The sequence below is a fragment of the Maniola jurtina genome, chromosome 28, assembly GCF_905333055.1.
Source record: "Maniola jurtina chromosome 28, ilManJurt1.1, whole genome shotgun sequence".
In the NCBI taxonomy this organism is placed as follows: Eukaryota; Metazoa; Arthropoda; class Insecta; order Lepidoptera; family Nymphalidae; genus Maniola; species Maniola jurtina.
In genome coordinates this window covers 4,975,488-4,991,589 of record NC_060056.1, presented here as the reverse complement: position 1 = coordinate 4,991,589, position 16,102 = coordinate 4,975,488, and the positions used below count along the sequence as shown (strand labels likewise).

Sequence of the window (16,102 nt, the reverse complement as noted above, 5' to 3'; positions counted from 1 at the left end):
TAATATGTACATATTTATTATTAATACTTTAAGATACAAGTGTAATTAAAAATGTATAACACCCCCGACAAGTGAAGGTTACAGTAACTAGAAAAGAGCTGATAACTTTCAAACGGCTGAACCGATTTTCTTGGATTATAGCTAAGAACACTCTCGATCAAGCCACCTTTCAAATAAAAAAAACTAAATTAAAATCGGTTCATTAGTTTAGGAGCTACGATGCCACAGACAGATACACAGATACACACTTCAAACTAATAACACCCCTCTTTTTGGGTCGGGGTTTGGGGGGTGGGGGGTAAAAACAATCCGTGCGAAAACGGATATTATGTATGATATAATACTAATTGGTGCTTTTTTATTGCTAACAAAAATGAAGCAAAATTATACAGCAATCTTCGAACCAGTATTTTGACGATTCAAAAGCACTTGTGAAAGTTTACTTCTTTAACAGGGCTCTCTCCGTCACTCGCTTCATACAATCGTAGTTCCAATTTCATTTGAATATTAAGCAACCAAAGGCCATGAAATTTTGCACACATATTTTAGAAACTAATATCTGTGCCTGTGGTGTTTTAGATTTTTCTAAAAATATGTAGTTTTAAAATTACAGGAGCTCAAAGATTTATATATGAATTTTTAAGACGTAACTTTGAAACCGAATATTTTAACAGAAATCTGGAAAACCACAGACATATATATTAGTTTCTAGAATATGTCTGCAATATTTCATGGACTTTGGTTGCTTAATATTCAAATGAAATTGGAACTACGTTTGTATGAAACGAGTGACGGAGAGACTCCTCTTAAAATATACATATTTTATTCTATTCTTTATAGTCTGTTTAAGAGATCATCGAATCTTAATCATAATAAAACATAATTTCAATTAATATCAATATTAACTTAAAATTACGTACCTAAACGATATATAATATAATTACAGATTTTTCCTGTAACAAGTACACAATGGCGCCGATTCTGATGTTTTTCTTTAAATTAAATCTAGAGTATCTGCATCTTTCTCTTTTTAGTATTGCTAGAAAAGGACGGTGAATTTAATTTTATAAAGACTCCTTTTAGTGCCCTGTACAAAAAGCAGTAGGCTCACGATTGGCACCTACATTTAACTATTATTTAATTATTATTTTATACTTTGCTTGTGTAAAGTCTATGTATGTCTTTCTTTACTTAATATTTTAGTCTTGATTTTTATTTGTATTTAATTTAATTTAAGGTAATATTCAAACACCAGTTATAGTGGTAAAATGTATAAGGCTCATCAGACATTATTTAAACATATTGTACCTACATTTTATTGAATAAATCATTGAATTTGAATTACAGTTCAAAATAAATAAAGTTGGTATGTCCTTTTCTTATTACATTGGTAAGAAAAAGCTGCAAATACTCTAGAGGTGCAATCATTTATACCAATATGTTGTTAAGCCACGAAACAAGCCTGAAATCATTCATTACAATTCTGTTTCAAGTGTTCTATAATGGCCTCTTTATCATCCACTTTCATGTGACATTTGTCACAAACATATTTTAAAGTAACATTATCGCACGAGCATTCCTTTTTTAATTTCTTAATACAATATTTACATTTATCAGTATCATATATAGAGGAGCACTGTAAGCAATATTTAATATTTTCATTTTCTGATATCAAAATCGATTTGTTTTTAAAATTGCATGATTTACAGTCGATTTTGATTTCGTTTTCATGATTTTCTTTCTTTGGTTTGCCGTTAGAAATAATTTCGTCACTTTTTTTCTTTTTACATATATCTTTTTGATGCTTGTAATAATTGTTTGTAAGCTTAGATCTATCGGTTATTTTTGAGTGATCTCGATTACTTAAATTATCTTGATTTTTTAATACATCTTCAACTGTGTCTGGAATTTCATTGATTTCCGTTAAATCTACTGTATTATTAATTTTTTCTATAGCGTTTCCTACGTTTGTATTAATTGAATTCCCTTGATTATGTACATTGATAACGACTTCATTGCTTACATTAGAATTAGTCAAATGTGCTTCATTATTTACATTTAGTGCAGTATTGTTGACTTCATCGATTTGAGTTAAATTTCCAACATTTTCCTCTTCATCAAACTCCGTTAAATACTCTTCCTCATAAGTAATTAATTCAGAATCAGCAATCCCATTATTTTCTACTAAACCTTCTTCATTCGCTGCCATTATCTTGGATTCATTGGATTTCGTTTTATTTATAACTTCATTAATTTCAGTTATTGTACCGCTTTTCACTTCATTAATTTTGGTTAAATTACTTTCTTTTTCAGAATCGCTATTTACAACTTTGTAAACGGTTACATATTCCGTTTCTTTATCTCCATTTGAATTGGCTTTATCTTGAGACAATCTATTTGCATTGTCTTTGATTGGACTTGAAGATCTAAATGTATTATTAATCATGAAATCTTCGTTGAGTGTTTCATTATCTATGGTATCTTGAATAGTATCCTCATCACGATTATCTCTGATATATTTAATTATATCATTGTTACACGATTCGTTGATTTGGTCATACATATTTGAATCAGTCATATCTAGATCAGACTTAAAATTTATATGATTTTTTTTATTACCACTTTGACTGCCAGTTTGTGATTGGTAATCATCACTTTCATAAATGAATTCAGTATTTCGACTTTCTAGATCCATTTTACGTTCATCTTCATCTAATAAACTCATATCTAGATACTCTACGGACATATTTTTGTCGCTCGTAGCAGAATCTATAGAATGCCTTCTAACATTTTTATCTTGAGCATGATTTTCGGTTGTTTTAACTTGAATAGAAGTATCATTTCCGCCTACATTTTTAATTTGAACAGTTGTATTGTTGGTTTTACCTATATGATTATTTAAATCATCATCATCATCATCATCTTGGATTTCAATACAAGCGTCTTGTTGTAGCACAGGAGTATTCATTTCGCGTAAACGATTCACATTTTTCAGGCTTTCCAATTCTTTCATGCTATCATTTGTAATTTCAGTATTCATATTACATGCATCTGCTTGATTCCTGTCGCTTACGTGATTTGATTTATTTGATTTAACCGACGATTTTCTACTGCTTAAGGTGACATTGTTACTTGCGAAGTTGGATTTTCCTAGAATTTTGACAAGAGTAGGATTATTTAAGCAACCTTTTTTGCTTCCGGTAGCCTTTTTTACATCAACATCGTTATTAGGCAAAGTTATGCTTGAAATAATTTCGTTTGTACATTTTCCATTCAAACTTGTTAAAGTTTCAATTTTTTTGACTTGTATATATGAGACTTTATTTTTGATTAATTTTACTCGCTTAGTTGTATTTATATGTAATATTTTACGATTAGTGGCATCAATATCGGTTTTTTTATTTATCTTATTAAAATTAATTTTAAATTTTTTTTTGGTACAATTTTCTCCTTTTTCAGTGATAAAATCATTGATTTTGGAACCTAAACGATTATCTGTTATGGCATCTCTAATTTTAGCAGACATTTTATTAGTTGTATTTGCCTTGGAACTAATTGTTTCATTTTGTTTATATTGACATAATTTGCTTACTTTTCCTGGATTTGTTGCGTTGTTAGGAGCGACAGGTATTTCCATGTTTTCTAAACTGAGTATTTCGTGGTCTTCTAATTCCAATAGATCATCTTCCAATGATTCAGAACTTCTCTTTTCTCTGTTACCCCTTATTACATCTTCGTGATTGATATTACTTTTGTCAAATTTTTTATCAGTTTCCAGTGTAGATTCTACATTTTGATTTTTATTTGCAGTATCATCAAAGTTTTCATCAACATTTATGACTTGCTTCAGTTTTTCTTCTAATGATTCAGAACTCGTCTTTTCTCTACTATCTTTTGTTTCATCTTCATGACTTATGTTACTTTTGACACACTTTTTATCACTTTCCGGTGTAGATTCTACATTTTGATTTTTATTTGCACTATCATCAAGGTTTTCATCAATATTTATGATGTCCATCAATTTTTCTTCCAAGGATTCAGAAATTCCCTTTTCTATATAACCTCTTATTACATCTTTATGATTGATATTACTTTTGTCAAATTTTTTATCAGTTTCCAGTGTAGATTCTACGTTTTGATTTTTATTTGCAGTATCATCAAAGTTTTCATCAACATTTATGACTTGCTTCAGTTTTTCTCTACTATCTTTGGTTTTATCTTCATGACTTATGTTGCTTTTGACACAATTTTTATCAGTTTCCGGCGTAGATTCTACATTTTGATTTTTATTTGCAGTATCATCAAAGTTTTCATCAACATTTATGACTTGCTTCAGTTTTTCTTCCAATGATTCAGAGCTCGTCTTTTCTCTACTATCTTTGGTTTCATCTTCATGACTTATGTTACTTTTGACACAATTTTTATCAGTTTCCGGTGTAGATTCTACATTTTGATTTTTATTTGCAGTATCATCAAAGTTTTCATCAACATTTATGACTTGCTTCAGTTTTTCTTCCAATGATTCAGAGCTCGTCTTTTCTCTACTATCTTTGGTTTCATCTTCATGACTTATGTTACTTTTGACACAATTTTTATCAGTTTCCGGTGTAGATTCTACATTTTGATTTTTATTTGCAGTATCATCAAAGTTTTCATCAACATTTATGACTTGCTTCAGTTTTTCTTCCAATGATTCAGAGCTCGTCTTTTCTCTACTATCTTTGGTTTCATTTTCATGACTTATGTTACTTTTGATCCAATTTTTATCACTTTCCGGTGTAGATTCTACATTTTGATTTTTATTTGCACTATCATCAAGGTTTTCATCAATATTTATGATGTCCATCAGTTTTTCTTCCAAGGATTCAGAGCTTGTCTTTTCTCTATTACCTTTTGTGACGTCTGCATCATATATGTTACTTTTATCACTTTCCGATGTAGATGCCACATTTTGATTTTTATTTCCACTATTATCAAGATTTTCATCAATATTTATGATTTCCTTCCGTACCAATACTCCGGTTTGCCGTTTTGTTTTATTTTCAAATTTTTTATTTCTGTTTTTTATTCCTTTACGTTTATAAGATGCCCTTAGTTTGTAAGTTGTTTCATTTTTATCGTTCTTATGACATTTTTTAATATTTTTTTGTCTAATTTCAAGTCCTGGATTTTTATTTCTGTTTAGATTAACTTTATTGTCGCATTTTTCAATACTTTCCATAGCCATTTCTTTAGTTAAAGTTTCCTGTTTTGATTCTGTACTTTGACTTTTATTAGCATCGCGATTAACGTTTTTATCATTTTTATCATTTTTCTCATCATTGGCATTTAAATTAGCAGTTATGTCTTTTTCCTTAAGAACACCATTATCCCCTTTTACTTTATTTCTAATACTACTTAACAATGATTCTAACTTTCCACGTTTATTCATGAAATTAATACTACGATTCTCAACGCTAATACCTAGTTTTGATACATCCAAGTTTTCTGTGTTTCTGGCTTTCAAAGTCAATTCCTCGTCCCTCAGTTTCCTTCTTTCCGCTTCTTTATTCTGCTCTTCTAGAAGTTGGTTTTTGATGCTCTTCCGTTCTGCTGGTTTTGGCCTTGCGAATATTGGTTCTGGAATATAAGACAAAAAACTAGTCAAGCGCATGTTAAAACACACTTTTTTTTTCTCGCATTTAAAGAGCTGGGTCACTAGTGTGACCATGTGGCTCTGGTAGGTCCATACTATCTTATTCTAACATCTAAAACTACCTAAATATCTACATTTTATTAACTACTAGCTGATGCCCGCGACTTCGTTCGCGTGGATGTAGGTTTTTTAAAAATTCCGTGGGAACTCTTTGATTTTCCGGGATAAAAAGTAGCCTATGTGCTAATCTAGAGTATCTATCTCCATTCTTTTCAGCCAAATCCGTCCAGTAATTTTTGCGTGAAAGAGTAACTAACATCCATACATATATCAACGTTTATAATGATATTATCCATACCAATATCATAACTGTGAAAGTTTGTCTGTCTGTCTGTCTGTTACCTTTTCACGGTCCAACAGTTTAACCGATTCTGACGAAATTAGGTACAGGGTTAGCTTATATCCTGGGGACGGACATAAGCTACTTTTTATCCCGGAAAATCAAAGAGTTCCCACGGGATTCCTAAAGACCCGATTTCTATGAAATTAGGTACCGAGGTAGCTTGCCTCCCTGTAATTGACATAGGCAACTTTTTATTCCGGAAAATCAATCAGTTTGGGAACTTTAAAAGCCTAAATCCACGCGGACGAAGTCGCGGGCATCCTCTAGTGACCAATAAGATACTTTTTTTTCTTTTTTATTAAAAAGAATATTAGCCATTTTTAATCATGACTTGTTATTCATGATAAAAATGGCTCATGAAACGGTTAATCATGATTAACATTCCCGTTTCCCCTCCAACTAAGCGTTAAGCTTGTGCTAGGAGTGGGTACGACAATAGTGCAACGGGTGGGGTTTGAAACGCCGACCTTTCGGAATTCAGTCCGCTCCTATTGAGCTAACCGTTGAGCTATTGAGGCTTGTGGCGGTGTGGGTTGTAATAAAGGAAAGAGTCGGGTGAGATAACGAGTAGGTATAATCACTTAAAACCAGAGCACAGGAAAAACGGCGGAACGACTAGGCGTGGCACGCGTATGCATCCGTAAGCTCCCGTCTTCCGACTGACTGACGCGCTCCAGCGGACACGCTCGAGCGCATCTCAGGCCCCTCTCGCCCCGCGACCTACTACGCCCGCTGACACCCTCGTACCCGCACGCTATCAAGGTCACCCATGTACCTACGGGGCCCTATATCCCCCCTCGAGGCCATGAAAAACGCCCTCGCTCATGGGCTCGCTCACAAGCAACCGAACAAACAGGGCAAACATGCTTGCGAGGACGCCCTCTTTGACGCTTAGGAAGTAGAGGACGAGGAGGCGAACAATCCCGGCTATGAAATCTCGTGAGCTCCGAGACATGGAATTTACCTATAACCTCATTAGCAGCGTCTAAGTTAGCAACAATATAAGCTGTAGGGCTAACTCGTTCTTTGACCACGTATGGGCCATCTCTTTTGGGAATAAACTTAGCGGTAACATTTTTCGCGGCGTTGCTGAGCACGTGTGACTTTAAAAGAACTTTATCACCAACCTCGTAAACTTCGCCAGTACTTCGGGAAAAATCGGCTAACTCCTTTCGCCGATCCTGCTGGGTCTCTACCCGTTCCCTAACAGCAATAAAAGTATTTATGAAATTCTTCAAATAAGGTGTGATCTGAGGAACAAAATTATCCTTGTTAAGAACAGACCTGATATCATTATGTACATCGACTGGAGAACGCAGCTCTCTAGCATAAGTGAGATACGCTGGAGTAACCCCAGTAGTCTGGCAAACCGCAGTATTCATCGCGAACCTTATCGCTGGAAGATGACTTGGCCAAGACGAGTGATTTGTGTCAACGAGTCGGGAAATCTGAAATTTGAGATCTCTGTTCTTGCGTTCGGCTGGATTAGCGGATGGATGATACAAAGGAACCAGATCTTGGCGAATCCCTAAGATGTACATGCATTGCTGCATAACAGCCGAGATAAATTGCACACCGTTGTCCGAGACGATCCTCCGCGGTAAACCTTGGCGCAGAAAGTACTCCTCTATCAGAGTCCGAGCGCAGACCTCCGCTGTAGCATCCTTAAGTGCATAAATTTCTACCCAACGAGTTGCGGTGTCCTCCACTAAGAGGATCCACCTTTCACCGGACTCGCCTTTAGGCAAGGGCCCAAACAAGTCTATCGCCAAGACTTCACCTCGCTGGTTAAGCACGGGTGTTTGAAGAAGTCCCTGCGGCTTTTCATTAGAAGGTTTGTATCTTTGGCAGGTGACACATGACTTGACATAATCAGCGATGATCCTGCGCATTCCTGGAAAATAAAACCGTTGAGCGATTCTATGGTAAGTCCTATCCACTCCATGATGACCGGCCAAGGCCGTGTCATGACACTCTTTTACAATTTCTAAACGTAAAGAAGCAGGAACTACGAGTTGAGGCTCTTCACTTTCCACGTCAGGGTTGTATCTGTAAAGAACGCCTTGCTGAATAAAATATCCTCTTTCAGACCAACGTTTAACGCCTATTGCCTGCGGATCAGAAGTATCCTCCAACTCATTAATAATTTTTTTAAGTTCCAGGTCCTCCAACTGCGCGCGCCTGAGTTCATCCGGACTGCGAGCAGGTAAGTCAATGATGACGGAACAAACAACACACTTATCCTTGTCTCCCTCTTCACAGGTTGGACGACTGAGTGTATCAGCAACTACGTTGGCTTTTCCAGGTGTGTACTGGAACTGAATATTAAAGGCTTGCAGTTTTAGTGCCCATCGAACCAACCTACCCGACGGCGACTTCAGTGTGAGCAACCATTTGAGTGGTTGATGGTCACTGCCTACTATGATCTCGTGACCCTCGATGTACCCTCTAAAACGTTCTACTGCCCAAACGACGGCAAGAGCCTCACGCTCCGTCGTACTGTAGTTGCGTTCCGCCGGTATAAGTAACCGGCTGGCATACTCTATCGGTCGCTCATCCTTACCTTCGCCTTGAAGCAACACTGCACCTATGGCGTAGGCGCTAGCATCGGTTCTTAGTACGAAAGGTTTACTATAATCTGCCTGAATGAGAATGGGGGCAGACGAAAGACGATTCTTTAGCTCTTCAAACGCGCGAGCTTGGTCTGGGCCCCATACCCACGGCTGGTTCTTTTTCGTTAAACGCGTCAGAGGTTCTGCAAGACCTGAAAAGTTTGATATGAACTTTCGAAACCAAGAACACGTTTGTATAAAAGTGCGAAGATGTCGCAAAGACGACGGTGCCTTCATCTCTAAGACTGCACGAACCTTGTCCTTGTCGGGAGATATACCATCCTGAGTAATGACATGACCAAGGTATTTGACCTCGTCACGTGCAAAGACACACTTATCTCTATTAGCGCGCAACTTAAACAAACGTAGCCTTTCAAAAACCACGCGTAAATCCGAGATATGATTTTCAAAGCTTCCTTCCGATATGACAAGTAAATCATCTTGGTAGGCTAACAACGTAACATTCTTCAACGACGCACCAGAACGGAGCCTATCGATCAACCGCTGAAAGGTCGACGGCGCGTTCTTCAGTCCGAAAGGCATCCTGTTAAAAACGAAATGTTCCGAACGGCGTCGCGAAGGCAGTTTTGTCTCTGTCTTGCTCGCGTACGCTAACCTGCCAAAATCCACTGCGCATATCTAAACTAGTCATGAAGCAATTTTTTTTTTGTTGATTGGACTAGCTCGTCTATCAAGGGCATTGGATAAACATCGGTCTTCGTGACCGCATTGAGCTTCCTATAGTCCACACAAAACCTTACCTTGCCATTCGCTTTAGGCACCAACAGCGCTGGAGACATCCAAGCTGATTCACATTCTTCGATGATACCGTCCGCCAGCATCTTGTCAAGCTCAGTCCGCATTACGTCCTTTTTGGCCGGTGTTAACCTGTAAGGCGGAACAGCGATGGGAAGATGATCGCCGGTATCAATAACGTGCTCAGCAAAAGGAGTTGTCGTCCCCCCTGGCTCGAAGATGTCCTCATTCTCCACGAGGAGACGCGCAAGAATCTCTCTTTGCTCCGCGGAAAGCGAAGTCGCCTCGTCGTCCCGCAGTACGTCAAGCGAAGCACACGAAGATAGAGGTGACACTGTTTCGAACTGCATGTCGAACTTTTGCGAACTATTGTCTGCAAAGTGCCACTTCCGGTTACCAAAATCGAAAACAAGGTTAAACAAGGTTAAAAAATTAATACCTAATAAACTTTCGTTATTATTAGAATCCGGAAAAATCAAAAACGGAACTATTTTAGTTCTATTGTGTAGTGTCACCCCTAACTCCGTCGTAAGTACATTCATCTCCCTACTAACACCGTCCGCCAACCTAACAATCTGTGTTGAGGCCTTTAACGGGTGTCCAACTTCGCGTAAGAGGGAGTGTAGAGTGTGCCCTGCTATACAGCTTTTCGCGGCAGAATCGACCAACGCAGTGCCACACCTTTGCAATATACTTATATTTAATACAGGACGACGGCTAGGTCCATAAGACACATTATTTACACAATTATTATTTACAACATTACAATTATTAAGACAAGTATCATTAAAATAACCATTCGTAACGTTAAAACAATCTTTTGAAGTCACGTTTGACTGCGAAACATAATTCTTAAAATAGTTATCATTAAGGTTTACAAAACTATAATTACTATTTACACAAGAACAATTTGAATTGTCATTGGAACACAAACCAGAATCGCAACAAAAGTCAATTACGTTTGGGCACAATTTTCCGTCACCACGCGACGGGTTAACTCGCTCCATAGAACCGGTTGGTAGGTGCGCTGACGTCACGCAATGCCCCGACGCGCGCTTAGCGCCAAAATTCCAGCCGGGGGCCGCCATTTCAACTTGCGTGGACGCCCCGTCTCGACCGGTCACGCCTCCTTCGTTGCCGCCGGCTCGCGGCGCTATTACGGAGCGCGATCGCTTATCGATTGACTTTACCGAATAAAATGTTTGGGTGTTACAGTTTTTACAGTTCGGTTTCATAACGTTATGTGCACCACAACCGTAGCATTTTAATTCACTTTTATTATTTAACGAATCACTGGATTTGTTTTTGTTATTTAACCGATAGCACTCACTTTTATCATGCTTATTGCTTTTACAATAAACGCAAAACACACGCGTTCGCGGCTTTGAGGTCGTCGACTCCTTCGCCGGCGAACCCGCCGTTGTATCAGCTGTTTTGCTGTAATCGCCTCGCTGAACGTTAGCCGCTGGCACAGGCGTGCTGGACGAAGGAACTGTAGTGGGAGTTTTCTTACTTTTTAATTCCTGAGACCCTTTGCTTGGGACAAGCTCGCTTTCTTTTAGCGAGTCTTCGATGGACCGCGCTTTACGCAATAGGTCATCAAAAGACTTGATTTCGTCGCGATCTAATCTTTTCCTGATTCTGCGGTCTAGTAAGGAATAAGTCATGTCCAACTCCACACGTTCACATAAATCCTCCTCCGGAAGCTTTGCAAACAGTGATCGAACTTTTGATATGAAAATATCTGTGTTTTCATCTTTTTGTGCAAGAGCAAATAACTCCCTGTAGATAACAAACGGTGGCCGACGGGCGCCGAATGCAGATTGCAAGCGAAGAATCGCATCATCCCAGTCCGCAACTGACTTCCTTACGCCTTGCCACCACAACGCAGCCTTGTCCGATAAGAGCATAGACAGCCCTTTCACAGCGTTGTCATCCGTTATTTGTAGGCAACTCTTATACACTTGTATAGCGTCTATGAAGCCTTCCACGCATTCATTTGACGCGCCGCTGTACCGCGATGAACACTTAGAAAAGTTTCCATTGTTCCCAGCTTGTACAGGCGATGAAGCTCCCCCCGCCAGGGGGGTTGATGAACGTACTTCGCGTATCAACCGTTCACACATGTCGGCATTCTGTTTTTGGAGCGACGTCATTAACGTAGAAAAATGCTCGGCTGACATCGTAACGTTGCTTGGCTCTCCGTCTTGGGTATCACGCAAACTAACCCTTTTTCGCGGCATTGTTCACAAAAACCGTTAACGGAAAGACGCGAATGACCGTTTATGAAACCCTTAAAACCCTGAATCACGTTGGGCAGCCAGTGTGGCGGTGTGGGTTGTAATAAAGGAAAGAGTCGGGTGAGATAACGAGTAGGTATAATCACTTAAAACCAGAGCACAGGAAAAACGGCGGAACGACTAGGCGTGGCACGCGTATGCATCCGTAAGCTCCCGGCTTCCGACTGACTGACGCGCTCCAGCGGACACGCTCGAGCGCATCTCAGGCCCCTCTCGCCCCGCGACCTACTACGCCCGCTGACACCCTCGTACCCGCACGCTATCAAGGTCACCCATGTACCTACGGGGCCCTATAGGCTTATACTACTTTTTTATTTTTTGAGGGATTGCCTTATCATGTGATCAGTCTACTATGAGTAGATTGGTTGGAGGAAGTTGGCGTTCATTAGAAGATAACTTCCCCAGCGGGAAAACTCCATAAATCTCAGCTAAATGTCTAGTATATGCTTTCTCTTTAGTCGACGGATTGCCTGTGGCGTTGTCAACTGCACTGCCAGGCGATTTGGATGGTTAGTAAGCTTTGTTTTGTAGTTGCAACTATAAGTTAAGTATAAGGTTTCACCGCGTTTAATAGCCTCATCGGGTGACAGAAGGGCTGGCTCATTTTTTGCGCAACGGATCAGCCTGGCTGTCCAACGCGGAAATGCAGCCAGTATTCTTGGCACCATTCCTCGCGGGCATGATTTGTATAGTAATTAGATAAGGCTAGCTTTAAGTTTTATTGTGATATTTAGTACAAGAATAAAAAAAAAATAATAGATAATATAAAAAAAGTATAAGGTTGAGTATAATGTTTAAGTGCTCATGAATTTCCGATATCTGCAGGATACCATGGCGCGTTGGACAGTTATACTTATACTACTTGCCTTCTATATATCCATCAGGGGGGTCCTCCCACCACACGGGGCTGGGGCAAGTCAATATCTCCAACAGGTCCTCATCGTTCAGACCTCCCTCTTCCTCAATCAAAAGCACCATGTCTTTGATAGTCAACTCTGCATCTTGATCCTTAGGTTTGGGGGATTTAGGTTCATTGTCGCTTGGCGTTGACGAGTTTGAGTTGTGCCTGATGCGTTTTGTTTCTGAAAATGTACACAAAATATACAAATAGAATCAATCCATACTAATATTATAAATGCGAAAGTGTGTCTGTCTGTCTGCTACGTTTTCACGGCTCAACCGCTGAACCGATTTTAATGAAAGGTAAAGCGTTAGCTTACATCCCGGGGACGGATATAGGCTACTTTTTATCCCGGAAAATCAAAGAGTTCCCGCGGGATTTTGAAAAACGTAAATCCACGCGGACGAAGTCGCGGGCGTCAGCTAGTTACAAATAAACAAGATTAAGCAAGAAACAGTTAAAATTATTTTGCTATAATCCGCCAACAGAAAAAAATCTGTATGGTCAAACATGCAGTTACAAGCTAAGCACCGCTTACCTCCCCAACCAAGCAATAAAGCCAAGCTCCCAAGCAAGCACTGCTACCACCACTCACATGCACCACCACACAAGACTTCCACTACTCTCGACGCACGTTTCGCCCCGACACCGGAGCATCCTCAGGAGATTTCGACTTTACAATGCTGTATTGTCAAGTCACTTGACAATACAGCATTGTAAAGTCAGATTTTTTTCTGTTGGCGGATTATAGCAAAATAATTTTAACTGTTTCTTGCTAAACATGAACTTCCGCAAAGTTCCTGATTCTATCCAATAAACAAGATTAAGTTAAACAGTTCTATACCCGACTACCAGGGTTGTAAAAAATCATGATTTAAAAAAAAAAATCAAATTAATCCGATTTTTGTTTTTTTTCTTACTTTCTTGTCTTTTATATTAATTTAAATAGTCAGTTATTTATTTAAACGATGTCTTTTGGTTTATATTATTTAATGAAAAAAATAACAAGGGAAGACAAAACTTAAAAGAATAAAAAAGGAACATAATACCATTTCTTGACAGACACGACGGACGGACAGACAGGCAGACAGACAACAAAGTGATCCTATAAGGGTTCCGTTTTTCTTTTTGAGGTACAGACCCCTAAAAAGTACAGGCAAAAGCAAGTAACTAATAAATAATAATACCTTTTTGTGGCATATGTAGCTTCCGTTTATTACAACTTTTCGTCCCACCAATCATCTTCATACAATGCTTGGGTTTAAGAACAACTTTCTCATACTCTATATTCCTTTTGGGTCTATCAGGATAGAACTCACGACTATTAACATCATTAGTTTTAACGGAACTCTTTTGAACATCCTTTGATTTGACTGCTTTTGATTTCTGAGGATACTGTTTCATAGCTTTCATTGTGGGTTTAGATTTTGGTGATATAGGCTTCGTGATGTTTTTGTTCTGTGATTGTTGAACGGATTGCTGTGTCCGTGATTTGTTTCGAGTTATTATCGTTTCCACTGGCATGGCTCGTGGGGATTTCTTTGTTGACATTTTGATGATTGTGTGTACTTAGCCTGAAAATGTATGCAATTTATATTAAACAAAGATAATAAAATACAGACGTAGACAGACAGACAGACAAATATATAGATAGACACCTCACTGGGCAGGTGTGTTGGTTGTTGCAGAGGTAATTTGGTCGCATTGGTAGAGCCTCGATAGCTCAACAGATGAAGAACGGACTGAATTCCCAAAGGTCAGCGGTTCAAACCCCACCGGTTGTATCTACTGTCGTAACCACTCCTAGCACAAGCTTTACGCTTAATTGGAGGGGAAAGGGGAGTATTAGTTATGATTGGTGTTGCTGCTACCCTACAACGATCTGTGACATAATCAGTCTAGCCAACTTGAAATGGTTATACCGTCATTTGTCAGTCACCAGGGCCTTGTTTGTAGACCAGATGTGGGTATTGAAGGCAGCTAAGGTTATTTTGGCGCTGGGTTGAGGTCTGCTGCGTGCACTCTCCATTACTGAAGGTCAGCAGTTAGTTGTTTAAACTTCCCCTTGACCATGACTAGGTGGAAAAGTTCTCTGATTGTTTTAATGCCAGTCTACTCCCTTATGTTATGTAGGCATGACTTTTCTTTTCCCCTCATTTTCTAGCTAATATATAGATGGCCAGATGACAACAGGTCACAGGGAGTCACTGGATTTAGACGGTGCAAGGCCTGGCATGTTAGTCCCTACGTCCCTATGTCAAGATAAGCTATCAAAAGTTGTACAATCAATATACATACATATTACATAATACACATAGACAAAGTATTAAGTAAACTTAGTAGTAAACCATCACAATCTTTAAAACACTTAAGATATTTAATTAATAGATGCAATTCAACAGTTTTTAAGTTCTAATTAAGTAATGAAAAAAAAATGTAAATAACTACCTACCAAATTACTGTTTTTGGTGCATTTAGCACCAAAAGCAGTAATTTAACAAACAATTCATGTTTTTAACATTGCATCAAAACAGCTATATACTATGCATGTCAAATATAAAGACCACTAACATAAATTGAAATGTCAAAATTATATCTGAGATTTCATAGCTTATATTTTAGATTTTTTGATATGATTTCATAGATATCTACGTAACATATAAACAACTAAAATACAAACCAAACGAAAAAAAATCTGTTGTAACTAACAAATGTTTGATACCTATTGAATAGGTACCTCGTAGGCAAATGCTTATGTACGTTAAAACCTTGCGATTTCGCTTGCCTATGGTCTTTACATTAGAAATGCATACATAGCAGGTAAGTATATACCTATTTTTACTATTCACGTATACATAAGAAACTTGGGTTGATGATTATTAATCTTTTTACGCGCTTGAAAGTCCAGATTATTTAAGCACAGGTCAATAATATCACATTGTACCTCTACTCATGTGGTAATATAATACAACCAGTAACAGCTTTTCGTACAATATTCCATGATTCCATGCAATGTTTTATCAAGCATAGGTACGCTCTATAATAAAGTAAAAAGTGCAATTACCTCTATTAAATCATCAGATATCAATTATTTATTGAACTTATGCGTTATTACACCACAAAACATCCATTAAAAAGGTTTTGTTCTTTCGATTCGAAACCAAAAATTCAATATAGACCACCGACCAGAAAGATATAGACCGAATCGTAATCGTAAAAAAAAAATTTGGATGCCAGATCCAATTTTTTTTATTGATGGCAACACATGTTATATGTCATCGATTCCAAGTTGAAGCCTTGTCACAGTAAATTATATACAAACCGTACAAACCTAATTCAATTACATTTTTACGTATTTTATTTGTTAGAAGACACTTCCTTTCGTCATTTTGATTAAAGATCCTTGATTTTACAATATGAATATCAAAAGACCAAAAAGATTTTACTAGGTCGCTGTAATGTAACTTTTTTGTTGATGGCAACACTTCTAATAAT

At 38.0% G+C, this 16,102-nt stretch overlaps 1 protein-coding gene across 4 annotated transcripts; it reads right to left on the bottom strand.

The window, feature by feature from the left end:
- Positions 1-1,283: 1,283 nt before the first annotated feature.
- LOC123879455 (putative uncharacterized protein DDB_G0282133) lies at positions 1,284-15,793 on the bottom strand. Of its 4 annotated transcripts, XM_045927156.1 has the most exons (5): positions 15,672-15,787; positions 13,795-14,181; positions 12,573-12,788; positions 4,758-5,619; positions 1,284-4,100 (listed from the first exon to the last, which is right to left on the bottom strand). In XM_045927156.1, the coding sequence occupies exons 2-5, from the start codon at positions 14,156-14,158 to the stop codon at positions 1,469-1,471; spliced, it is 4,074 nt and encodes a 1,357-aa protein (XP_045783112.1). In that variant the 5' UTR covers positions 14,159-14,181; positions 15,672-15,787; the 3' UTR covers positions 1,284-1,468. The 4 variants fall into 4 exon arrangements, with proteins under 4 accessions (XP_045783112.1, XP_045783110.1, XP_045783109.1 ...); XM_045927154.1 differs by having other exon boundaries at positions 1,284-5,619; positions 13,795-14,187; positions 15,675-15,793; XM_045927153.1 differs by having other exon boundaries at positions 1,284-5,619.
- Between the last annotated feature and the right edge of the window lie 309 nt (positions 15,794-16,102).

Excerpts from the sequence above, each read along its gene's own strand:
- LOC123879455 (XM_045927154.1), bottom strand. The coding sequence starts at position 14,158 with ATGTCAACAAAGAAATCCCCACGAGCCATGCCAGTGGAAACGATAATA. Across the intron at positions 12,789-13,794 it reads GCTACATATGCCACAAAAAG|AAACAAAACGCATCAGGCAC; the intron begins GTATTATTATTT and ends GTACATTTTCAG. Across the intron at positions 5,620-12,572 it reads CCCTGATGGATATATAGAAG|AACCAATATTCGCAAGGCCA; the intron begins GCAAGTAGTATA and ends CTTATATTCCAG.